This window comes from Babylonia areolata, chromosome 18 (assembly GCF_041734735.1).
Source record: "Babylonia areolata isolate BAREFJ2019XMU chromosome 18, ASM4173473v1, whole genome shotgun sequence".
Taxonomy (NCBI): domain Eukaryota; kingdom Metazoa; phylum Mollusca; class Gastropoda; order Neogastropoda; family Buccinidae; genus Babylonia; species Babylonia areolata.
This window is the reverse complement of record NC_134893.1, coordinates 60,037,972-60,062,269: the sequence shown is the minus strand read 5'-3', so window position 1 is coordinate 60,062,269 and position 24,298 is coordinate 60,037,972. Positions and strand designations below refer to the sequence as shown.

The window sequence follows — 24,298 nt, the reverse complement described above, 5'->3', positions numbered from 1 at the left end:
ATTTGCGCTCTCTGAAGGGACGAAGGATTAGAGATTTGATACAGACTTACAAAATCATTAACAACATTGAGGACGTTGATACGTACAATTTTGTTTACTCTTCGCCAAGCAGGCATGACAAGAAATTCCGAAAGAAAAATATTTGGTGAGCCATTTTGCACAAACAAAGAAAAAATAAACTTTTCTGTTCGTGTTGTTAATATGTGGAACTCATTACCACCTTCAGTTAACTTTGCAAAAGATACTAACAGTTTTAAACTAAAAACTAACAGTTTTAAGAACTTTCTGGACTGCAATCCAGCGTTTGGCAACATGTTTTATGAATGCAGACCAACAAAGATGATGCAACGAGGGGACGTTTAAGGCCGCAAGGCCTAAAGGCAAAAATCCCAGTCCCAACTACTAGCACACTACTACAGCAAAGTCCTTTTGCACATTGATGTCATTTTCACAGGATTGCACTTCCACCACAAACAAAAATGTCAGATCATCATCATCATCGTTATCTTTTTTTATCCTCACTTTTTCCCTGTTTAACAGGCTATACTTCTGATCTGATCTTGCCGGAGCGGATCGAGCCGCGGCCTCGCAGCTCAGTGAACTGTGCATTCATCACACTCACACTTAAATACATTCATTATACTCCAGTATATAAGTTTTGCTTTCATTCTTTATTTACATAACTCTCAAAATCATCGTTGACGTAGATTTGTTGCTTTAAAGAGGACACAGAAGAACGCAGATGGCAATAAATAACAAATAAATAAGTTATCAAGTATAATGAATTAATAACACAAACATACAAATCAACAGATAAATGAAAACCCAATTAAGACATGCAAAATTCCTTTTAGGACAACAAACAGTCTACAAAAGAAATAAAAAATTAAAAGACCAGGTAAAAAGAAAAGTTCGCGTTATTGCAACTCCGTGAAAACCACACGGAAACTGTCCTAGCTCAGCAGATCGTCTGATCAAGACTGTAATTTAATTAAGTATTACACACACACGCACGCACGCACATACGCACGCATGCACGTACGAACACACATGACGCACATACACAACTGTACATTTAAAAAAAAAAATCCACACGAACATTCGCATGCACGAATTCACACGCACGTTCACTCAAGAGAATACAATCACAAAGACCGCAAACACAAGATGCGAAATGAACTGCATAGAAGAGGACACATGAACTCTGATGAGCACACACAACACAACACAACACAACACGACACAGCACAGCTTAACACAGCGCAGCACTGCACAGTACAGCACAGCACATATATTCTGACACTCCTTTTGGATCAGACACACTTCAAGCGAAGCTTGGTCGGTACATCGTTCACAAAAAGTTAAAGACCACTTCATAAAAGGAGGTTTGTTGTCATGCAATTGAAAAAAAAAAGGTCGATATGATATAAAACATGTCGATGCAAATTGTCTACCGCTGGCCTTTCTTGAACACACGCGGCAGTTTTAGGCCCATGTACACCATCAACAACATGAAAATTGCGTTTGAAAAATCGGTTTTGGGGCATAAAAATTGGCAGTTAATATGTGGTTTATAAATAATGTATCTGGGTGTATTTTTTTTCTTCATTGAAAAAAGTGGAAGCGCACGAGCAGGAAAGCACCTCTGGTTTAAGTGATGCTCATTACAGTGACTGCATGCACCACTGTTTACCAGGAATTCAGCAACATTTAATCATGCCCCCCCACACCTCAAAAAAAGAAAACTGTGCAAGGTCCTAAGTGGTGCTTAACTTTTTGGTGAACCCTGCATTCTCCGAATGGTTTCCCATTGCAGTTCCCAAGTCTCAAGCCTAGAAGAATCTGGCGAACCAGACGGAGACGAAGAAGATGACGGCCAGACACAGACCCCAGGGCCCTGCTGCTGCAGGCACACAGTTGGCAGCGGAGCCGGGGTTCACCTGGGTGGCCTCTCCGGGGTTGACCGGGGAGGTCCCTCCTCCCCCATTACCGTTGTCCTCTGTCGGGGACAGCGCGTGCAGCAGAGGGTACTTGCCCAGGCCACACACTTTTCCCGTGAAGTCATCCATGTCCAGCGCCCAGAACATGGCGCCCGCCACTCCCATCTTCACCATCCACTCCCTCTGTGGAAAGGGGCATGGGTAGGGTGTGTGTGTGTGTGTGTGTGTGTGTGTGTGTGTGTGTGTGTGTGTATGAGCGAGTGTGTGTATGCGAGTGTGTTCATACAAGTACACACACACATCATACACATGTGGGTGCACACACACGCACGTAAACACACACACACACACTTTATGAAAAGACATGGTATCAATGAGCAAAAACATCCACATACATATGCGCGCGCGTGCACACATACACACTCATACACACGCACGCACACTGGCATACACATACACACCCTAACATACACGCACACTCCACACAATCACCATCGTCATTAAAAAATCTTTTTAACGTGACCACCGCCAAAACCTTTAGTAATGAGACACAAGTTTTAATGACTAAAAATAGAAGGGAACATGTCCATGTCCACAACAGAACAGCTGCAATTTCTCAAGCAAACATAACGAAATGTAGCCAGACCGGTTTTAACATACATCACATGCACCTAAACCTACCAGGATATATTGTCAAATTAAACAGGACCTGTCCCTTCAGTCTCACTGTCTATCCTAAACCTTACACATGCCGCTCCTAACAGTTTTACGATGGTTTTGGGGCGAGAAAACACACACACACACACACACACAAGCTTTGAAGTTTTACAGTATGTGTATTTCAGTACCCCCTCTCTCTCTCTCTCTCTCATCTTACAACCCCCCTCCTTACACACACACACACACACACATATCACGTGGAGTGATGGCCTAGAGATAACGCGTCCGCCTAGGAAGCAAGAGAATCTGAGCGCACTGGTTCGAATCACGGATCAGCCGCCGATATTTTCTCCCCCCCTCCACTAGACCTTGAGTGATGGTCTGGGCGCTAGTCATTCGGATGAGACGATAAACCGAGGTTCCGTGTGCAGCATGCACTTAGCGCACATAAAAGAACCCACGGCAACAAAAGGGTTGTTCCTGGCAAAATTCTGAAGAAAAATCCACTTCGATAGGAAAAACAAATAAAACTGCACGCAGGAAAAAAAAAGAAAAAAAGAAAAAAGGATGGCGCTGTAGTATAGCAACGCGCTCTCCCTGGGGAAAGCAGCCCGAATTTCACACAGAGAAATCTATGGTGATAAAAAGAAACACACACACACACACACTTCATCACCAGAAAAACCGGCTTACCTTTCTCTTTACACTTTGCACATCGTCATAGCCACACCAGTCATCGTTCAGATACATATATGGCACCTGTTGTTCTTCGTCAAACACACGGACACTGTTGGGGTTTTCAAGAATTTGGCATATCTGCAAATATGAAGACACACACTCTAACAATTATCCGCATAATATATTTGCTGAAGGCGAGGCAGAAAAGAGACAAACTGTCAGCGAAGTTGTTTCCCTTTTAACAACGCACACGCACTCTACCACGCGCGCGCGCACACACACACAGACACACAATCTATTGTTCTATATATATTATCATTTTGTTTTGCTTTTTGTGTGTGTGGTACATGTAACTTTGAATGCGTGTCTTAAAACTGGTAAGATTAAATAACTGACATTAAGACCGATCCTGATTCAGATTCTGATTCATACACACACGCGCACGCGCGCACACACACACACACTCACAGACGCACGCACACACACACACACACACATACACACACTCACAGACGCACGCACACACACACACACACACACTCACAGACGCACACACACACTCACAGACGCACACACACACACACACTCCTCACTACACACAATCGCTCTATGTCCCTGTGTCATTCTCTCCGTCTGACTGTCTGCCTGCCTGTACTCCCTCTGCTCTATGAACAGACAATTCTCGACACGCAAGCGTTCCTTCATTTGCTGCTTATCCCCCTTCCCCAAACCCACACCCCACTTCTCCACCTCCATGGTCGTCTTTGTATCTATCTGTCTGTCTGTGTGTCTTTATCTCTCCGCTGTGCCTTAAGGTGCTGACGAACGATGACAATTCTGTGGACTACAATCAATACGTTTGCTGTGCCGTTTAGACACACATGGTAGAGTGATTGATTCGCGCTAATTCCTGCACAAGTGACATAACTAGAAGGTAAACCGATCTCTAACCAAGCAAACCAACATACTTCGTAAATGTCAGTCAGCAGGCTTATAAAAAATAACTGTGCGTGCGCGCGCGCGCGTGTGTGTGCGTGTGTGTGTGTGTGTGTGTGTGTGTGTGTGTGTGTGTGTGTGTGTGTGGAGGGCGGGTCCTAGATGTATAACAGAATAGAATAGAATAAACCTTCAAGTAATGAAACTTTGAGGTTTATAAGACACAAGTACATAGCAGGTAAATAAATGAATAATTAATCACTGAATAATAAATCAATTTACGTCATAGATTGGGAGAGGATTCATAAACACATTTTCCTATTCTTGTTTGTATATGTACTACATCATCTGTTAGCATCAACATATGCATTTGTGTCGGTTGTGGGACTGGCGTGGGTGTCTGTGAGACTGCAACACACACACACTCACAAATACACACACAGACAAACACACACACACACACACTGTGACACACACACACACACACACACACATACACCACCACCACCAACAAGAATCACAAACCCCACCCCCGACCCCTACTCCCACCCCCCAAAAAACCCCGTGACTTACTCCGTTTAATTACCAAGCAACGCCCTCACCTCAGGGTAAGCATAGCGGTCAGGCAGCTCCCACAGGGGCGACAGGCGGGGAGAGGGGCTCTGGATCACGGGCGCCCCCACGCCGGTGAGGTTGGTGTGCTCCAGCTTGAAGCGGGCTCCAGCCGCCGTCACCCCCACCAGGATCTTGCTGGCCGGCAGACCCTTAGAGATGTAGTAGTGCACCGTCCACTCCTGACACGGTAGGCACAGAAAACAGAGGATTTTTGTTGTTGGTTTTTTGTTGTTGTTGTTGCTGTTGAGAGAGACGGTAGTTATTATTGTCAATCGTCGTTTTTTGTTGTGGTTGTGTCGTCGTTGTCATTGTCATCACTATCATACTTTCCTTCTTCTTCATCATCATCATCATAATCTTGGGCATCGTCATCATCATTACCGTCGTCATCACCTTACCCATTTCATCACCAATCGTCGTTATTCGTATTCACGTTAAGGTAAGACCAAGCCATGCAAGCAGCCACTGGATGGATAGAAAACAGAAAATCAGGATAACTGTGTGGTTCTTAAATGTACATATTGAATGTCACTTGTACTGCTGACACTCGTAAAAAGCGATTTTATGTGAAGTAACGAATCATGAATTACAAACCAGCAAACAAGTCGAAAAAGCTACCTTCAGAAAGAGAGAGAGAGAGAGAGAGAGAGAGAGAGAGAGAGAGAGAGAGACAGACAGACAGACAGACAGACAGACACAGACAGAGAGACAGACAGAGAAAGAGAAGAGAAGAGAACGATCGAACGATTTATTCAATATAAGGCCATCGCCACATTTGAAGGGTTAAACAAAAAGTAAACAAGATTTTATACCTTACATTGTGTTATGAATATTGTATACATACAAACAACATACGAACACAAAACATGTTGCATGAACAAGTAAATATGGAGACTCCGATAGAAAAAAACAAACAAAAACAATCGTCACGGACTTACATCGAATGTTTCTATTGCATTCTCACTCCTCAACAAAGCTTTGTATATATAGAAAGATAATTTTGTTATTATATGTTCAATTTTGGATGACAAGAGCATTTGTAATGAAAACAGGTTTTGCCTAACCTGATAAATGTGTGGTATAAGTTTTGTTCTTAAATCCTGAAGACTGGCAAAGTAATACAATCTGATATCTGAGAAGATAAGAGAGAGAGAGAGAGAGAGAGAGAGAGAGAGAGAGAGAGAGAGAGGGGGGGGGGGGGGGGGGTAAGCCCACTATTTCTCGCAATCCCACGATTTCTCTCACCTCTCACTTCGAGAGAAATTGTGTGGGGCGCCCCCACAATTTCTCTTACTTTGGCTTACTCTTACGTGGGTTCCCCTCCCATGTTTTCTCTCAATTTCGAGAAATCGTGGCCCCCCCACCCCCAACCCCCCAGAACGAGAAATGGGGTAAACGACAACGACGATCATGATAATGACATGGGTATTAGCGAAGACATCAACAAATGACCGTGAAGGTGATAGCACAGTGCTGGTTTAAAAAAGTGTGAATTTATGTGTATGTGAGTGAGTGAGTGAGTGAGTGAGTGAGTGTGTGTGTGTGTGTGTGTGTGTGTGTGTGTGTGTGTGTGTGTGTGTGTGTGTGTGTAATAATAACATAATAATAACAATAATAAGTTATTAACAATGATTTGTTCAGTTTTTGCAGGCCATCTGGCCCATATGAACAGGAGAAATGCTTGAAGATAGCAAAAGATATAAAGTGAGTGAAAAAGAAGTTTTTTTTACAGCTAAAATCAAGTGCACGTCAAAATACACCAGTACCACACCTAGTTCCATGTGACAACACGTAAGTATATTTTACAGTAGTTGTAATGTAAGCTTACTTTCATTTTCTAAGTTTCTAACATTCATTAATGTATACTGCCACTTTAAATGTCAGTTTAGCTGACAGGTTCGTACATAATAACTGTACTTTAAAATCTGATGGAAATCGATAATGATAAAGGGGTAAGAACCGTTTACGAAGAGCAGCATATCGAGGACATATCAACATGAAATAACACAAATCTTCAATACATTGACCATCACATTGTTTGCAGAATGGATAATAGAACTGTTTTGTGGCATATGATATACTGTTCAATGGTAGCCGACTGCACCTCAGTAAACACAACGCACAATGCCGTTCACGTGCACCCAGCTGACCTACATAGCCAGCTCTCGCGATTTCTGGATGATATACACAATAATCAGGGTAAGATGAGAGTGAGTCATGCCATTCTTGATAGAATGAGTCCCTCAGTCGCTGTCTAAACAGAGATAGAAAACATGAAACGTTCCTAGGATCTTGATTTTCCCAAACATACCCAAAACCGTATGTGCACAGCAGTGTTCTTACTCGTGTTGCCCAGTTGCGTCTACCAGATTGATCATGCATTTGGAACAGTTTGAAACATTGTTTAGGGTATCTCTTATCATGCATAGAAAGAAGTCTGCACCAGTATTTCATAACACGAACATATGTATCAATGTAGATTGGAAATCTGCCACATTCTCCAAGAGCTATATTGTTTTTGACATCCCTCCCAACTCCCAAAACGAGCTTACAAATTTTGATATGTACTTTTTTCAATAGCATCATACTTCTGAAACCCCTAGATCTCTGGACCGAAAAGCAGAATTGGTTTTACTTTTGTATCAAAGATTTTGAAAAGAGTAGTAACTGGAATCCCTTGAAGTTTAAAATACAGTTTCCTGATCCCTGCTAATGCTCTCATAGCTTTACCAGATAAGTTTTCTACACATCTTGACCAGGTTAATGTTGCAGACAGTACAACGCCGAGATAGTGTGTAACAAGGTTCAACTTGAACCTGCTTACCAGAGTAGTACAATTTCTCGCATGTTTTGATAAAACCACCATTTTTAAACACAACTACTTTAGTTTTGTCCATACTGACTCCCACTTCTTGCAATAATTTCCCCAAAAATCAATTTTCTTTTGAAGGTCTGACACAGAATCAGAGACCAGGACATCTGCATACATCAACAAAAAGATTCCAAGTGGATCGGCAAAAATGTCAATACCTCTTGCTCCACATGTTGCCAAGTCAGCTTGTAACTCAGACAGAAAGATGGAAAATAACAAAGATCTTAATACACAGCCTTGTCTAACCCCTGACATGCAATCAAAATATTCTGTAATGTTTTTCCCAACTCTGACTGCTGCCTTGACCCTTTTGTACATGCCCTCAAGTGTTTTGAATATTTTCCCATGTATACCTGTTCTTTTGTAGCAAGAGATGTAACAGTTTTTGTCTGCTTACACTATCGAATACCTTTGAAAAGTCTACACAAATAGTGTGTAAAAGCGGCCGCCCTGTTTTGTAAGGTATTTCTGAACCATTGACTGCAATGATGATATGTTGTCTATTGTATTGTAACCTTTACGAAAACCTGCTTGTACTTCTGGGATAATATCATTTTCTTCACAGGAGATCTTTAGTCTGTTATTAATTACTGTACTGTATAACTTGCTGATTATACCCAATAGTGAAATCCCTCTGTAATTATCGGCTTTTCTTGTACTGCCTTTTTTATGTAAGGGGAAAATGATAGCTTTGGACCAGCTCTGTGGGTACTCCCCACTGTCAAAAAGTCTGTTGAACAAGGGATGCAGAAATTTAACAAGTGTGTCTTCAATGTGGAGGAAAAAATCAGATGGCAAACCATCTAGACCGGCTGCTTTTCCATTTTTCATTGCATGAATGGCGTTGCAAACTTCAGACTGTGAAATATCTCCATCTAGTTTTGCACTCAAACATTCAGCAGATGTTTCACAAACATGATTAACAAGACTATCTTCAACTTCTTGATTAAACTCCGTGTCATCTGTCAATTGTTCTATGTTTGACAAACTCTTAAAGTGTTCAAACCATGCATGTGGAGAGATACAATTAGAATGAGTCCATTTACTTGCAGTCAAAGCTTTAACCTTTTGCCAAGACACTCTATAATTTGTATCATTACAGGCGGCATTTAACTCGTTTAAAACACGTTCGTTGGAGTTTTCCTGCTTATGTTTACATAATTCTTTAAACTCTTTTTTTCATGTCCAGATGTTTAATAAGCTCCTCATTTGCGTGAGACCGCCTGAACGGATTCGGCTGCATGTATTTATTTTGTTTTGCTCGCTCACACTCCACGTCCTCCACGTCCCAGCACAGTGGCTGTGCACGAGAATCTTGCACTTTCTGTTTTGACCTCATTTCGGCGGGTGCGTTTTGAAGGAACGAGACAGGGCACGCTGACCCCGTGTCAGTGTCAGTGTCAAGTGCAGTCATAGAATTATTCAGTTCAATCTCTTTATTTTCTCGAATATAATCAATAAATGTTTGAGCATACCTATTTTTCCAAATGAATCTGTTTTCCTCTTCTTGTGCATTGTCTTCAAAATCAGTATCAGTAGTGTTATCAGTTTGGTTATCCAGTGAAAGAGCAATAGGGAAGTGGTCTGATTCATACCTGTTTGCAACATATCGGCAACTGTATCAAACAACATTTTTGAGCAAATAAAATAATCACCAACACTTTTGCCTCCGTTTTCTACACATGTAATTTCTCCTTCACTGCCCCATTTCGATCTCCCGTTTACAATAAACAAATCACACCCCCTGCACAATTCAATAAATTTATGGCCAAAACTATTTGTACTACTATCTTTGGATTTACGTTCCGTTAGTAGAGTATTCTCTATTAAGTTTTCTAAATCCTGTAATGGCTGTGCATGTCTGTGTTCATCAACACTGTCCACATCAGACAGACTCGCTGTCCGTGCATTAAAATCACCACACAGTAACCATGGAAGGTCAGGATATCGGCTCATTACTTCTGTCATGCAGTTTTCTAACTGTACAGTGCCGTCATGACTGCCTTTGCCATACACGACTGAACGTTCAGGGGCAATATAAACAAACTCTGTGTGTGTGTGTGTGTGTGTGTGTGTGTGTGTGTTTCCTTATGTGTGTTTGCTTGGCTGGCTGATTTGGTCTTCTTTCACTCTGTTTTAAAATATTTTCATGTTCTAAGTGTCTTCTGTGATACTGAGATTCTATTTGCAGTGCAGTCTTGCATGCGAAAGGATGCCGACACAAACAGATGAACAAATGAGCAAGCATGAAATGAAGAACATTCTAAATAAAGGTGACAGAAAAGGCTGCATCACAACAAAGATCAAAACTATTTGGTCCAGTTTTCACGCGCCGAACGTGAGGGAAAAGCATAGCGAAACATGTTTTGTTGTCACATTTATGTGTAAAATTGAATCTAAATGAGCGGCGTGGGAGTAATGCCACTGAAACGGCACAGATGATGGGGCAGCAAGAAAAAAAAGAAAAAAAAAGGTACATTTGAGAGAGAAAGAGAGAGAGGGGGTAGGGAGAGGGAGGGAGAGACAGAGAAAGAGAGAGAGGGGGTAGGGAGAGGGAGGGAGAGACAGAGAAAGAGAGAGAGAGAGAGGGGGGGGGGGTAGGGAGAGGGAGGGAGACAGAGAAAGAGAGAGAGGGGGTAGGGAGAGGGAGGGAGAGACAGAGAAAGAGAGAGAGGGGGGGGGGGTAGGGAGAGGGAGGGAGAGACAGAGAAAGAGAGAGAGATGCACGAGAGATAAAGAGAGGCAGACAGGGATAGACATACAGAGAAGTCAGAGACAGAGACAGAGACAGAGAGACAGTGACAGAGAGACAGAGACAGTGACAGAGACAGTGACAGAGACAGAGACAAAGACACAGAATGCGGGGTGGGGGGTCGGGTGCAGGAGGGTGTGTGTGGGGGTCGGGGGAGGGGTCGGGGGGGAGGGGTCGGGGAGGGGGGGGGCGTGAGCTAGCTTTAAAGACAGGCACAGAGAAAAAAGAGAGATAGAGAGAAAGGAGAGATGAGAGACAGACACAGAGCAAAGACAGACACAGAGCAACAGACACAGACAGTGGCGGAGACGGAGGTGTTACTACCGTGCTGAGCTCCTGGTTGAACTGCCGGTTGGACGTCCTGGAGAAGAGGGGGCTGTCAAAGCCAGTGATCGTACTCCACCCCCCGTGATAGTCATAGGTCATCAGGTTGGCTAGGTCCAAGTACCTTTACACACACACACACACACACACACACACACACGGTTGTGCACATGGTAATAATAATGATAATAATAACAATGAAAGATGATAATAACACAACTATTACCAACGATGATGGTGATACTACTACTACTGCCGCCACTGCTGTTACTTCTGCTGCTGCTACTACTACTTCTATTGCTGCTGCTATTATACTACTGATGGTACTACTACTAGAACTGATGACGGTGACGGTACTATTATTATTGTGATGATACTGATACTACCGCCATAGCTGCTGCTGCTGCTGTTGCTACTGCTGCTGCTTCCTCTGCTGTTTGTGCCATCCCTACTACTATCATAGTAACAATGATAATAACAATTACACTGATAATAACAACAATGACAATACGAGTGAAATTGATAGTTTATGCCCCAAAAAGCAAACAATACTGACAGTGATAATAGCAGTAACAGTGTTGGCAGTGGAGGAAGAAACAGCTGACGACACATCCCCACCAAGTGACATATATACACAGAAAGAAAACCACCAGGGAATCAAAACCCACGATAGAGGAAGTAATGGGAGGAAAATGTATGACAAGAAGCTCGGAACCCTGAGACATAATCCCGACGACAAATATATTATGATGGGTGCCAATAGGCCCGACTATTATAACTACCTTTAACTACCACTTGTAGCAGTGCTGCTGACACCTTACCTGACAGTAACGTGTTACCTGGTACAGGTGGGATAAAGCAAGGGTACTCACTTGCTGAGAGCAGTTATGTCATAGCCGCCTTGGATTTTTTCTCTGCCAACAGGCAGTGCCGCTGTCAGTATCAGACGTTTTCCGTTGACCCGGTTCGCCTCAAAGGCAGTATGGAGCGCCTGAACCCCACAGCATTTCAAACATCTTTTAAGGTGGGAAACACGTGTGACACAGACTGGTATTGCAACATGTTAATGTTCACTGCCTTATGTTCATTACAAGGAGTGCAACTCCGTATCTAGCTAAAAATACAACACACTTTTGTTCATGTAAAATACTCGTACTTGTTAGAATGACTTTTCAAACCCCTGAAATCACAATGGTGTGGGCTTAAATTCAAATATTATCGCTAACAATTAATGTAGGAAGGGGCTTTATTTCAAGTCTCCCCCCCCCCCCCATTACAGCCATAAGCAGCTTTACTTGTCCTCATTGAATATACACTCTGCAAATCTCGTGTACAACTACAACTGCTACAACTATTGTTACTACTATTTCATCAACGTTTTAAACGATTTGTGTGTACATGTCTGTGTTGTAGAAATGTGGGAAGGAGGAAGGGGCCACATTTTGAAATTTACCTGGTTTTGATCCTATAATTTGTATCTCTATCTATCTATCGATCTATCATTCTCTCTGTGTGTGTGTGTGTGTGTGTGTTTGTTTCAAGTATACCTATGTGAATGAATCTGTTTTGCTGTGCATTAATGAAAGCATTCTTGTTGAACGCCTGCACAGTTTTAGTGATGGGATTTGCTGGTTGACTGAATAAATGCACTGGTGCATTTACTTTTCTCCTTCACTTTTCGTTTCTTTTCCTTTCTTTCCTCAAACTTCCTTTTATTGTCGTTCGTCTGTGCACTTGTCTTTTCTTACTGCACCTATTTAAAACATTTGTCATTAGTCATTTTTGTGTGAAGTTCGCGACAGGGTGCGGCGGTCGACGACGCTCAGAGGAAAGTGTAACTCCCTTCCCTCAACTCTTCCCTCCCCTTCTGTTGAAGGAGGGCGGTGGAGGGTGCGGGAGGAGGGTGGGAAGGGTGTGAGGCTGGAGGGTAGGTGTCCTGTCGTTGGGGGCTGGGGGTGATTTCTGTGCATGCGTGTGTGCAATTTGAAAGACGTTTGAGCAAAAATTACAGTTAACAGCCTGACTCATACGCTCAGTTATGTCATTTTGCCAAGGGGAAAACCAATAAAACACAGGCCGAAATATCTGATTGAAACAATACATTTGCCGTCTTTGTTCATGCGGATCTCTCTCTCTCTCTCTCTTCACAATGCTGTCCAAATCCATGATCCATCATTGTATCTCTCTCTGTGTCTGTCTTTCTCTCTCTCTATATATACTGCACATGTATTGTTCAATCAGATATTTCGGTCTCTCACACACACACACACCGGGTGTCAGATTCATCAGCTATGAGAAGTCAGACTGCATACGTTCAAAACTGTTTGTGAAAGGGCATTCAATATGCTAGAAAAGAGAATGACACAATGTGCTTCAGCACCAGTTAAAAAAAAAGGCACCGGTGATAACAGAACTGGAAGATCTTTGCAGGAATGAATTAAAAGCCAGTTTGTAGTGGACCATCGTGAAATCGACCTGTACTTAAACAAGTGCAGTTACACAGGAGAAAGAAAGAAAGAAAGAAAGACAGTCACCACCTTTTATGACAGTTCTCTGAAAACTATACCTACTATCTTTAAAAGTAATTTTTACATAAGTGGTTGTTATCAATATTCACGAACTGTGTGGACTCGTTCACCTGCAGAATGTCAGAAAACGAAGTTTTGGTCGTCGCATTGGGGTATTCCCAGTCAATGTCCAAACCATCGAAGTCGCGTTTTTGGAGAAATTCCACGGTGGTCTGTGTGAATGTTTGCAATGTACTGTGGTCCCTGCTGATGGCGATAAACTGCTCACTTCCGGCATACTCTCCTCCAATGGAAAGGATCGTTTTTAAATGCTTGTTGGTTTTCTTCAAATCGTTGAATCTCTTGTACCTGGAAAAAAAAGTAGATAACATGCGAGTTTGTATCTAAAACTTCAGCCTTCCAAATACAGACATGCTTTATCATTTCAAGAAGCATTTATTATCTCGCAGAGAATATGCACTGAGAATTTGACAACTGGACCTGTATCACTTGAATATGAACAACTTTGAACTTTTTTTCTTAATGAAAATTATTGAAACCATTCTTGTTAGTTCAAATGTTTGGAAATATAATTTCCTTTTCATTTGAAACTGGCCAGATATCTACCCAAAAGCATTATTCGCCATTTATTGTCATTTTATGTTTGTCTTTCTGTTCTTATCCCCGTCGTTGTGCAATTGTCTGTTCGTCTGTTTCTCACGCTGAGGGACAATTTGCCAGCTGTGACAGACAGACAAATGAATGGATGAACAACAGACAGACAGACAGACGAAGACATTCGGACAGGAGACGGACAGCAAGACAGACAGACAGACGTGCGTTTGCCTTCGGAGACAAAGACTAGAGGCGGAAAGATAAATAACATCACATTAATAAAACATCAGTTCGGCCCTCCCAGTCTCTCTGCTTCTCTTGTTCTTTTCTTTCTATCTCCTTTCCTTTCTACCACCCTCTCCTCTCTTCCTGTCCCTCCCTTTCTTTTTCTTTTCCCATTATCTCTGTGTGTGTGTGTGTGTGTGTGTGTGTGTGTGTGCGCGTGTGTGTGCGTGCGCGCGCGCGTGTGTGCGCGTGCGCGCGCGCGCGTGTGTAATCCCTTTCGTTATAATCTCCTCCTTCTCTTTCCCCCTTTTTATATTCCTCTCATTAACCCACGTTTTCTCGCAGTCGCATACTTTCTCTTACAATGAGAGAAAGCGTGGCATCGAGAGAAAGCGTGGTCGTCCACGATAAGGAAAAGTCTCCCTTGTTTTCACAAAGTGGAACATTTCCTTTGTCATCGAATGTTTTCCCCACAACATGAATCTGAAAGAGAAAAAATGACAGTGAGAAAAGAAGAGAGAGATAGTGGGACGACGACAGCGAGATCACAATGGTGGTGACGATAATGAAGACGTCGACGGTGACGACACAACATCGTGTGTGTGTGTGTGTGTGTGTGTGTGTGTGTGTGTGTGTGTGTGTGTGTGTGTTTGTTCCTTTTAGTCCGTTTTTCCTTTTTTGTTTGTTTTCCTACTTTAACATTGTTAACCTTTTTTTTTCGTATTCTGAGCGTTTTCTCTGAAATCGAGAAGCGAATTTCAGTGACACGTTACATGGGAATGGATGCTAACTCAAACAGATGAACAAGCGTGACATGAAAAAAAAAAAAAATCTGTAGAAACGTGACAGAAAAGGTTGCATCACAACACGAAAAAAAAACCCTATTTAATTTGATCTCGTTTTCATACTCCCTTCGTGAAACACCTTTTTCTATCACATTCATGAAGAAAGTCATTTCATTCCGAGGGTATTCCCAACATATATAATGGGAGAAATTTGGTCAAATGTTGGTATATATTTCAGTTCTAGTAATGCACTTTGTCATAAATTTGTTGTAATTTCGATGTTGAATTTGAGGTTGTTGTACTGCAATGATCCATCTCATGTGAGATGCATTGAATAGGTTCAATTTCAGTGTCATCATCGTCGACATCTTCCGTAACACCACCACCATCATTGTCATGATCACCATCATTGTCATGATCACCATAGTCGTCATCCGCCTCCTTTTCTCTTCATTTTCTCTCTCTCGTTTTCTCCAAGATTTGTGCTGTGAAAAGACCAGATGACACGAAACTAATCCGATGACAAAGAAAACATTTATGAAAAAAAGCACCGCCCCCCCCCCCCCCCCCCCCAAAAAAAAAACCCACAAAAAACCCCACAACCAAAAACAAACAACCAAACAAAAAACAAAACGGTCCCCACACGTTCTTGCAATGGAGAGAAAGCAAGGCAGGGAAACAACCATTCTTTCTCGCAATTCCACAAGGTCTTGTGAAGTGAGAGAAGACGTGGAAGTGTGGTGGCACCCCCCTCCCCCCACGCTTTCTGTCCATGTGTGAGAAAGCGTGGACTAACAGTCCCTTCACATACTTCTTGTTCCTATCATTTCCTGTCACCCTGTTGCGGCATGTACTGTCGCCCCTGCATGGATCGTCGCCAGCAACATCATGTGCGGCTTCACTGCACATATTGTCACCCCTCTGCGCTGTTGCTGTTGTTGTTGTGTGCGTGTGTTCGCGTGTGCACACGCTTGTTTGTGTGAGTGTATGCGTGTGCGTGTACTTCGTGTGTGTGTTTGAAAGTACATTCGTGTTTATGTAAGATGGGTGTGTGGTGGGAGAGGTGGGGGTATAATATTTGCGAATGTATTTGGCGTGTGTGTGTATGTGTGTGAGTGTGCGTGCATGTGTGTGTGTTTGTGCGTGCAGATGTGTGCGTGTGGATGTGTGTGTGTGTGTGCGCGCGCGAGTGCGTGTATGTGTGTTATCTGCCAGGGTACAGCCATTCAAGGACGCCACGCTGGGTCGTTAAAGTTACGTCACAACTTCTAACCCAGTGGTTCGATTGTAAAAGTTAATAGTGGATGGGTTGTAAACTGGTCAGGTTTGGCTACTGTCACCGCGCGCGCGCGCGCGCGTGTGTGTGTATGTGTGTGTGTGTGTGCGTGTGATCTTATCTGCTAGGGCATAGCCTTCAACGACTCTACGCTGGGTCGTAATAGTTACGTCACATCTCCTCACTCCTCACAACAGCACCAGGGCGACAATACATGCAGTGAGGGCTGCACCTATTGTCGCCGGCGACAATCCAAACTGGGGCGTCAATAAATGCCGCAACACACCCTCCCCATCCCCTCCCCTAACCCTATCGATCAACCATCAGAGATTAACAACCAATCAATTAGAAGTCAGACTGTACCTTTGCTGTTGTGGTCCATGCCCCCACCTCCCTCCCATTACTTTCACACCCCATTCCCAAATGCTGTTTCCTTTCAACAGATAGTAAAGAGTGGTGACTCTCTCCATTCACAAAGTACACAATTTCAAGTCAATGCTGCTTATGCTACCGATTCACCTAGCACACAGGTAAACAACGGGTACACTGGAACAAACCCAGACACTTCCTCAAAAAAAGGAAGCCCGGGGCTTGTCCTTGCACCAATCATTTGACATGTGCACACGGCAGCAATGACAGAAGAAACGTGCAAACACAAATTAGCTTTTCCTTTCGCACCCTCCTCTCTTAACCCTCTCCCTCTACCGCCCGTTCTCACCGTCCCCTGTTCCCAGGGCTGGGGTCCTCATCAGCCGGATACAGAGGCACGATCCGCCCAGCATCCGCGTCAACGCCGGCGAAAGCATAGACGAGGTGAGTGCAGAGAGATGGGTCAATGTGTTCCACGTCAAAACGGTTCAAGGGCGACGGCCGCCGGTTGGCCCAGTTGACGAAGTAGCAAAACCTGATGAAACTCTGGCCTGTGTGTACAGACAGACAAACCTGTTGAAACCCTGGCCTGTGTATACAGACAGACAAACCTGTTGAAACCCTGGCCTGTGTGTACAGACAGACAAACCTGTTGAAACCCTGGCCTGTGTATACAGACAGACAAACCTGTTGAAACCCTGGCCTGTGTATACAGACAGACTTACAATCTAGATGAAAGGCTCGCCTGTGTAAGCAGACAGACGAACTTGATGGATGTCTCACATGTGTAGATAATCAGACAAATGTGATGAAAGCATGGCCTGTGTAGACAGACAGAAAAAACTGATGAAAGCCTGATCAGTGTAGATAGACAGACAGACAGACAATCTTGATGAAAGCCTGGCCCGTGTAAAACAGACAAACTGACAATCTAGACGAAAGACTCGCCTGTTCAAGCAGACGAACAGACAAACTTGATGAAAGCCTGGCCTGCGTTGACAGACAGACAGACACACGCATTTCAAATTTCAAGATTAACCTCATAACTGCCGAACCACTGAAATGAGGTACGTGTGGCATGAACTGAAGTGCAGCTGGTACTTTCTGAGCACCTTTAAGAAGTGAAATTGATTTGTGTCAACAAAAGTAGCGCAATCCTAATCCAAATAAAGAACGGTGACTGACGGGCGCAATAACCGAATGGTTAAAGCGTTGGATTTTCAATCTGAGGGTCCCGGGTTCGAATCTCGGTAACGGCGCCTGGTGGAGATTTTTCCGATCTTCCAGGTCAACATATGTGCAGACCTGCTAGTGCCTGAACCAACTTCGTGTGTATACGCAAGCTGAAGATCAAATACGCACGTTAAAGATCCTGTAATCCATGTCAGCGTTCGGTGGATTATGGAAACAAGAACATACCCAGCATGCACATCCCCGAAAACGGAGTATGGCTGCCTACATGGCGGTCATAAACGGTCATACACGTAAAAGCCCACTCGTGTACATACGAGTGAACGTGGGAGTTGCAGCCCACGAACGCAGAGGAAGAAGAAGAACGGTGACTCACCTGTGACCTCAGTGCGATCTCACTGGGGTGACAGCCCTTCACTGACCAGTATATTTGTCAGCATCAGTCAAGGGGTTAACTACAGCACTCCCCTCCCCCATCATTTCGGGCAATGAGAATGGCACTACAATACAGTAACATCTAAAACCAAAACCACATGAAGCTGTCATGTAAAGACTCACTGACATCCTTCAAAATTTGGACTACACATCGACGGAAAACAACTGGAGAATATTATTTGTTGAAGGGAATAGATTGTGCTAACCGAAGACTTCAGTTCAACATGAATGTTGACTTTGGAGTTGTATGATTATTTTCTGGAAAAATTTCATCCGAGTTCAGTATATTTTGGTCATTATACTACTTCTCCTGCCACTACTACTAAAACTACTGCAATATTACTAATATGCACTCATATAGCGATTACCTTACGGCTCAAAGCGCATATACATGTGGCATGAATAATATGAAAGGCTCACCATTACATTTTTTTTTTTTTTACAAAGAGAATACAAGTTTTGTGAGAAATTTCCTTTTAAATCCGGTACAGTAGAGCAGCCAGCAGTGAATACCGTGTAATGTTAACATCAATACAAACCAAAGAGAATAAAAGAAATGAGAAACAAAAAACTAGCACAACTGTTCTTTGTATGCCAAGAGCGCACCACATCAGGCAATTGCTGCTCTCTATCAGCTTGACATGTTTTGTCAAAAGTAATACAGTCCAGAAAGAAATACTCGTTATCGCTCACATTTCTTCATGAGTGTATCACATTTACTGATCAAATGAGCGCGATTAATTTGTGTTTAATTTTAGATTCGCTTTCATCGTTTATTATCAGTATCATTATTGGTTGTTGTTGTTTTGTTTGTTGTTGTTGTTTGTGTGTGTGTGTGTGTGTGTGTGTGTGTGTGTGTGTGTGTGTGTGTGTGTGTGTGTTTAATACACATTCAACTCCATTTGACAGCTCTTCTGCACAAAAGAGTTTGATAAGTTATGCAAATGACAACAAACATGGCGACCAAAACATCACCTTCACAAAGATATTGTTGTATCAAACGTCTTTCGAAATTTTCAGAGTTTAGAAAAAGCACAGCAACAGAAAAAAGCTTTCGTGTGGATTTACATGGCAGGTGAAGAAAAAGTAATTGGAAGGACATTTTGGGTTTGACTGATAAAACATGTGGTGTAAGCAGATGGGATGCTTTTCCATAAACACTGCAACACGACAGTCAGAAAAAAACCTGTGCGCGCATGTCAGTGTGTGTGTGTGTGTGTGTGTGTGTGTGTGTGAATGGGTGTGGGTGTGTGTAGGTGTGTAAGAGAAATAGTTTCACAACATACAGATTGATATACATAAGTTAGTTTCACAACATACAAAATGATATGCATAAATTACAGCGTTTTGTCTAAATGGCATTATTTTGAAGAAAACTTGTCTCATTTTGAAAGAAGTCATATTAAAGAATTCACCAGATCTTCATCTGGACAACATTACAATATACACCTCGCTATTAAAGCAAAAACAATGGAATGCAACTGCAAGGTCCAGATCTAATTCAGCTCCAGATCTGCTTTCTACATCAATCTTACCCTCCCCCCCTCTCTCTCCCCTACGGCTATGTGTGTGTGTGTGTGTGTGTGTGTGTGTGTTTCCTCTCAAATATGCAGTTCTGAGTGGGTTGGCTGGAGCACTTGCGGGGTGAGTCAACTGGTTAATTAATGAAACGGTCAGTCAGTTAGTTAATTAGCCAGCCAATTGTTAAGAAACATACTGCGCAGGCGTATAGTTCAGCTGATTATAATTTTGCTTTGTCAGTGAGTTGTTAATGAACAAACTGGTCGACTATTTTCCAGTGTCCGTCAGTCAGTCGGTCAGATCGATCATTTTGAACCTACTCACATACTCCAAACATGATCTGGGAAAGAACCAGAAGAACAAAATGAGTGTAAAGAAGAAAAGAAGAATGAAAAGACATGAGAAGGAAAGGTGGAGGAAAATGACGACTCGGGCAGAGTTATGAGCACATGCGAGCACATCTTTTGCATTCAAAATGACAGACAAACGAACAGATAGGTCTACTTTACGACATTGGCTACATACAACATGAAACGCCAGCAATACACAATAAACAATCACCGAGGAACACACACACACACACACACACACACACACACACACACACACACATCGGGTATACACACATATACTGCGTGGTGTTTCTTGTGCGCCCACCACAAAACAATGTTCTTTTGGTAAAGAAAATTTAAAACAGTGTATCAGACTGAACTGAATCGAAACGCACAGCCATGGGCACACACATACTGATCACACATACACACACACACACACACACACACACACACACACAGAGAGAGAGAGAGAGAGAGAGAGAGAGAGAGAGAGATTGACATGAAGTACACTTGTCTTAAAGAACAAGCATTTACCTTTGATCCCCACAAGACATGCAAACAGCAGGAGAAGAAAGCTGTTCAGACAAAAGGCCATTTCCCCCTCTGTCTCCACGCGTATTCTGGAAGAACAATCAAAATACTACACTAAGAAGTAGAAAAAGAAGAAGAGGAGGAAGAAAAATGAGGATACGAAGAACAAAGAGAAGAAGCATTTCATAAAAAGTACAACAGAAATAAGAAGAAGGAAGAACTGAGGAGGAAAAAAAAACAGGAAGAGGAAGAGGAGTTGGAGAGGAGGGGGGCGGGGGGGGGGGGGGCAGGAGGAGGAAGAGGAGGGGGGGCAGGAGGAGGAAGAAGAGTTGGAAGAAGAGGAGGGGGGGGGGGGCAGGAGGAGGAAGAGAAGAGGAGTTGGAAGAAGAGGAGGGGGGGGGGGCAGGAGGAGGAAGAGAAGAGGAGTTGGAAGAAGAGGAGGGGGGGGGGGCAGGAGGAGGAAGAGAAGAGGAGTTGGAAGAAGAGGAGGGGGGCAGGAGGAGGAAGAGGAGTTGGAAGAAGAAGGGGGGGGGGGCAGGAGGAGGAAGAGAAGAGGAGTTGGAAGAAGAGGGGGGGGGGGCAGGAGGAGGAAAAGAAGAGGAGTTGGAAGAAGAAGGGGGGGGGGGCAGGAGGAGGAAGAGAAGAGGAGTTGGAAGAAGAAGGGGGGGGGGGCAGGAGGAGGAAAAGAAGAGGAGTTGGAAGAAGAAGGGGGGGGGGGCAGGAGGAGGAAGAGAAGAGGAGTTGGAAGAAGAAGGGGGGGGCAGGAGGAGGAAGAGAAGAGGAGTTGGAAGAAGAAGGGGGGGGGGGCAGGAGGAGGAAGAGAAGAGTTGGAAGAAGAGGAGGGGGGGCAGGAGGAGGAAGAGGAGTTGGAAGAAGAGGAGGGGGGGGGGGGCAGGAGGAGGAAGAGAAGAGGAGTTGGAAGAAGAAGGGGGGGGGGCAGGAGGAGGAAGAGAAGAGGAGTTGGAAGAAGAAGGGGGGGGGGGGCAGGAGGAGGAAGAGAAGAGTTGGAAGAAGAGGAGGGGGGGCAGGAGGAGGAAGAGGAGTTGGAAGAGGAAGGGGGGGCAGGAGGAGGAAGAGGAGTTGGAAGAGGAGGGGGGGGGGCAGGAGGAGGAAGAGGAGTTGGAAGAGGAGGGGGGGGGCAGGAGGAGGAAGAGGAGTTGGAAGAGGAGGGGGGGGCAGGAGGAGGAAGAGGAGTTGGAAGAGGAGGGGGGGGGGCAGGAGGAGGAAGAGGAGTTGGAAGAGGAGGGGGGGGCAGGAGGAGGAAGAGGAGTTGGAAGAGGAGGGGGGGGCAGGAGGAGGAAGAGGAGTTGGAAGAGGGGGGGGCAGGAGGAGGAAGAGGAGTTGGAAGAGGAGGGGGGGGGGCAGGAGGAGGAAGAGGAGTTGGAAGAGGAGGGGGGGGGGCAGGAGGAGGAAGAGGAGTTGGAAGAGGAGGGGGGGGGCAGGAGGAGGAAGAAGAAGAGTTGGAAGAGGAGGGGGGGGCAGGAGAAGGAAAAGGAGTTGGAAGAGGAGGGGGGGGGGCAGGAGGAGGAAGAGGAGTTGGAAGAGGAGGGGGGGGCAGGAGGAGGAAGAGGAGCTGGAAGAGGAGGGGGGGGCAGGAGGAGGAAGAGGAGTTGGAAGAGGAGGGGGGGGCAGGAGGAGGAAGAGGAGTCGGAATTGGAAGAAGAGAGGAGGAGGAGGAGTTGGAAGAGGAGGAAGAGGAGAAGGAAGAGGAGCTGGAAAAGGAGGGGAAGGAAAAGGAAGAGGAGTTGGAATAGAAGGAGGAGGAGGAGGAGTTGGAAGGAGGAGGAGGAGGGAGAGGAGGAGAAGGTGAACGACAACGACAACAAAAACAAGAATAATAAGAGTAAGACAGTAGGAGCTTTGAGATTTGATATTCAGCATTCAGGTTGAGTTTCTTGTCCATGAAAAACAACAAACAAAACCAAAAAAAAAACAAACCCACCAACACCGCTGTCTGTGCAATGCAGGTGTGCACATAGCCTTGCATGGTGGTGTTTTGCTGTGGGCTAACGTTACAAACCCTATTCACCTCCAAAACGGTCTAAATAATTTCGCAAATGCGTATCGCTCACATGATACTGTTCCAAACTATCCGTCTCTGTCTGTCTGTCTGTCTCAAAGTAAACATTCCATGTATTTATCTCCAGGAGGCTAACTGTTTTAGACGTCATGTGCGCAGACTTAATGAATATTCGGTGTATATTAACTTTTCATGATGCAAAGAATAGGATGGGCATAATGCTTGCTTATTCGTCTTCAGTTTTGTTTACTGTTCATGTATTCATTAATTTTGGTTTATTCAATGAGGTTCACGAATTTTTTTTTCTTCTTCTTTCTTTTCCTTTCGGTCAGTAACATTTCTCTCTCTGACTCAGTCCTTCACACACACACACACATACACACACGCACATACCCACACACACACCACGTACACATAAACACACACACACAAACACACACACGAAAACCCACGCACACACACATACCCACACACACAAGCACACACAAACACACACACATACCCACACACACATGCTCTCTCTCTCTCTCCCTCCCTCTCACACACGTACACACACACACACACACACCACGTACACACAAATACACACTCACATACACACACACACACACACGCACGCACAAACACACACACACAAACAGAAACATACACACACATGCACGCCCGCATGCCCGCATATACACACACAAACACACACAGAGACACAGACACACACAAACGCACAAACACACACACCACGTACACACAAAAACAAACTCTCTCTCTCTCTCTCAAACACACACACAGAGAAAGAAACACACACACGCACACACACACCACACGCACGCACGCACAAAACACACACATACACACACACACATGCACGCACGCACGTACACACGCACACAGACATAGACACACAGACACAGACACACACACACACATCGGGTTGATGAAATGGCTGCAAGCAGGAAAACTGTTTCACCTTATTAATAAGCACAATGAGCCTGCAATTTTCTCTGTCGTCAATAAATCACCGACAAACTGCAACACAAAAGAAAAAAAAGTTTGGAATGACACGTCGAGATATGTATACGGGTTTTGAAGACAAGCGTATATAAAGATGACATGAAAGGAGACCCTCACAGCAGTGCGACTTGCTGGACACGAGAAACCGACAATGTTCGATGTCGGTTAGTACATGAATGGGGAAAACGATGATGTAACAACCGATGAAGTGAATGGTTGTATCATGATGTCTGAAAATGAGGACATACAAGAAATAAAAATGAAATAACAAAGGCTGCTTCTGTGGAGTAAAAACAACAAGAAATCAACAACAACAACAACAACACACCCACACACACACACACCACAACACACACACACACATCACAACACACACACACACACACACAATCCCCCAAAGAAACAACCGAACAAAAATCAACAACGGAAGAACCCTCGTTGAGATGTAGTTCTGACTGCCAAAAAAAACAAACAAAAAAAAAAAAAAGAACAACAAACAAAAAACAAGAACAAAAAAACAACAAAAAAACCCATCATTATATATAAGCTTTCCGACCAACCAAATACGGATTCTCTCCAAATCTTCACTCAAATACACGTGCGAACTGTCCAGAGACAATTATGTCATAAAATCATAGATGAAAAGTTAAATTCTATCATCTGGATGTAAAATCCCATGGTTTTTTTTTTGTTTGTTTAACGC

General features: G+C 43.9%; 1 protein-coding gene across 4 annotated transcripts in view; it reads right to left on the bottom strand.

Moving 5' to 3' along the window:
* The window catches only part of LOC143292954 (chitinase-3-like protein 2), a 25,518-nt gene continuing 1,220 nt past the window's right edge, over nucleotides 1–24,298 (bottom strand). Inside the window, exons 2-10 of one of the 4 annotated variants that reach the window (XM_076603674.1) lie at nucleotides 23,552–23,610; nucleotides 20,571–20,656; nucleotides 16,904–17,105; nucleotides 13,416–13,653; nucleotides 11,650–11,768; nucleotides 10,778–10,901; nucleotides 4,817–5,008; nucleotides 3,294–3,416; nucleotides 1–2,123 (exon numbers count right to left, since the gene is read on the bottom strand). In XM_076603674.1, coding sequence (XP_076459789.1) covers nucleotides 1,833–2,123; nucleotides 3,294–3,416; nucleotides 4,817–5,008; nucleotides 10,778–10,901; nucleotides 11,650–11,768; nucleotides 13,416–13,653; nucleotides 16,904–17,105; nucleotides 20,571–20,631 — 1,350 coding nt within the window. In that variant the 5' untranslated portion in view covers nucleotides 20,632–20,656; nucleotides 23,552–23,610 and the 3' untranslated portion in view covers nucleotides 1–1,832. Of the gene's footprint in view, nucleotides 2,124–3,293; nucleotides 3,417–4,816; nucleotides 5,009–10,777; nucleotides 10,902–11,649; nucleotides 11,769–13,415; nucleotides 13,654–16,903; nucleotides 17,106–20,025; nucleotides 20,042–20,570; nucleotides 20,657–23,551; nucleotides 23,611–24,298 lie in introns of all 4 variants that reach the window. The other 3 variants (XM_076603676.1, XM_076603675.1, XM_076603673.1) reach the window with 3 other exon arrangements.